Raw genomic sequence first — 1,559 nt, 5'->3', positions numbered from 1 at the left:
TAAAACAACAGACAAACAGCAGCAGCAGCAGAAACCAACAAAACCACCACGGGCACGCCGACGCCGTGCTGCTCCTCCTGCTGCTGCTGTTGCTGCTGCTGCTGCTGCTGCTGTTGCTGTTGCTGCTGCTGCTGCTGCTGCTGCTGCTGCTGGAGGCTCTAAGCTGCGACATCCACTGCTGCGAAGCCTACCCCGGCCGGGGTTGCCTTGCTGCCGTTGCTGCTGCTGCTGCTGCTGTCGCTGCTGCTGCTGCTGCTGCTGCTGTTGCTGCTGCTGCTGCTGCTGCTGCTGCTGCTGCTGCTGCAGGGCTTCAGCAAACTGCATGCGGCTGTGCAAGGAGGAGAAGCGACGCAGCAGCAGCTGCATGGCGGTGCTGTCTTCGGTGGGGAGAGACAAAGAAGTGCGGCTGCTGCTGCTTCCCCCTTTGTTTGCTGCTGCTGCTGCTGCTGCTGCTGCTGCTGGTGCTGCTGCTGCTGCTGCTGCTGCTGGTTCCTCTGCTCTCAGCCCCTCCCTGCAAGAGACAGAAAAATTATCAATGCGATGCCCATTGCTGCTGCTGCTGCTGCTGCTGCTGTTGTTGTTGCTGCTGCTGTTGCTGTTGTTGTTGCTGCTGCTGTTGTAGCTGCTGCTGCTGCTGCTGCTGCTGCTGCTGTTGCTGCTGCTGCTGCAGGTAGAATTCGAGAGGCCAGCCGGTTGCTGCAGTGCAGCAGCAGGGTCAGAGCTAGGAGAGATGTTTGCTGCTGTCTCCCTTGGCTTTGCTGCTGCTGCTGCTGCTGCTGCTGCTGTTGCGTCTGCTGCTGTTTCTGCTGCTGCTGCTGCTGCTTCGGCTGCTGCTGCAGCATCTGTCTCCTGACCGCAGCATAAAACCCCATTACCATCCGCTTCCTGCTGCTGCTGCTGCTGCTGCTGTTCCTGCTGCTGCTGCTGCTGCTGCTGTTCGTGCTGCTGCTGCTGCTGCTGCTGCTGCATGCATTGCTGCTCCTTTTCTTCCACTGTGAATACATTGACAATATACTGGGGATGCTCTTGCGGCTGCTGTTCCTGCAGCAACCCGCTGCTGCTGCTGCTCCAGCTGCTGTTGCTGCTGCTGCTGCTGCTGTTGTTGCTGCTGCTGCTGCAGTTGCTGCTGCTGCTGCGCCACAGCTGCTTCAAGCCCTCCTTCACTTGCTGCTGCCGCGCGAAATCTAATAGCCTCGCCCCTTCACTAGGAGGTTCTTTTGCTGCTGCTGCTGCTGCTGCTGCTGCTGCTGTCCCTGCTGCTGCTGCTGCTGCTGCTGCTCTGCTGGGGGTATTCCGAGGTGTATAGGGAGCTATTGAGGGGGGGACATACGAACCCGTTGATTGCTGCAGCAGCAGCAGTTGCTGCTGCTGCTGCTGCTGCTGTTCCTGCTGCTGCTGCTGCCGCTGCTGCTGCTGCTTGCTGGTTTGCTTCAGCAGCAACGCTGCTGCAACGACGGGGGCCCCATTAAGTACTACTGCTAGCAGCAGCAGCAGTTTGAGTGCGAGGTTCTCCGTGCTGCTGCTGCTGCTGCTGCTGCTGCTGCTGTTGCTGCTGCTGT

The 1,559-nt window shown here is 59.7% G+C and overlaps 1 protein-coding gene across 1 annotated transcript in view; it reads right to left on the bottom strand.

The window, feature by feature from the left end:
- Window positions 1–1,559, bottom strand: part of EMH_0067270 (uncharacterized protein) — a gene marked incomplete at both ends in the record, with an annotated part of 5,017 nt that overhangs the window by 2,138 nt on the left and 1,320 nt on the right. The window contains 1 exon segment of the mRNA XM_013498605.1: window positions 3–1,475. Coding sequence (XP_013354059.1) covers window positions 3–1,475 — 1,473 coding nt within the window.

This window comes from Eimeria mitis, genomic scaffold, assembly GCF_000499745.2.
Source record: "Eimeria mitis Houghton genomic scaffold, Emh_scaff3561, whole genome shotgun sequence".
Lineage (NCBI taxonomy): Eukaryota > Apicomplexa > Conoidasida > Eucoccidiorida > Eimeriidae > Eimeria > Eimeria mitis.
This window is presented reverse-complemented; position numbering and strand designations above follow the sequence as displayed.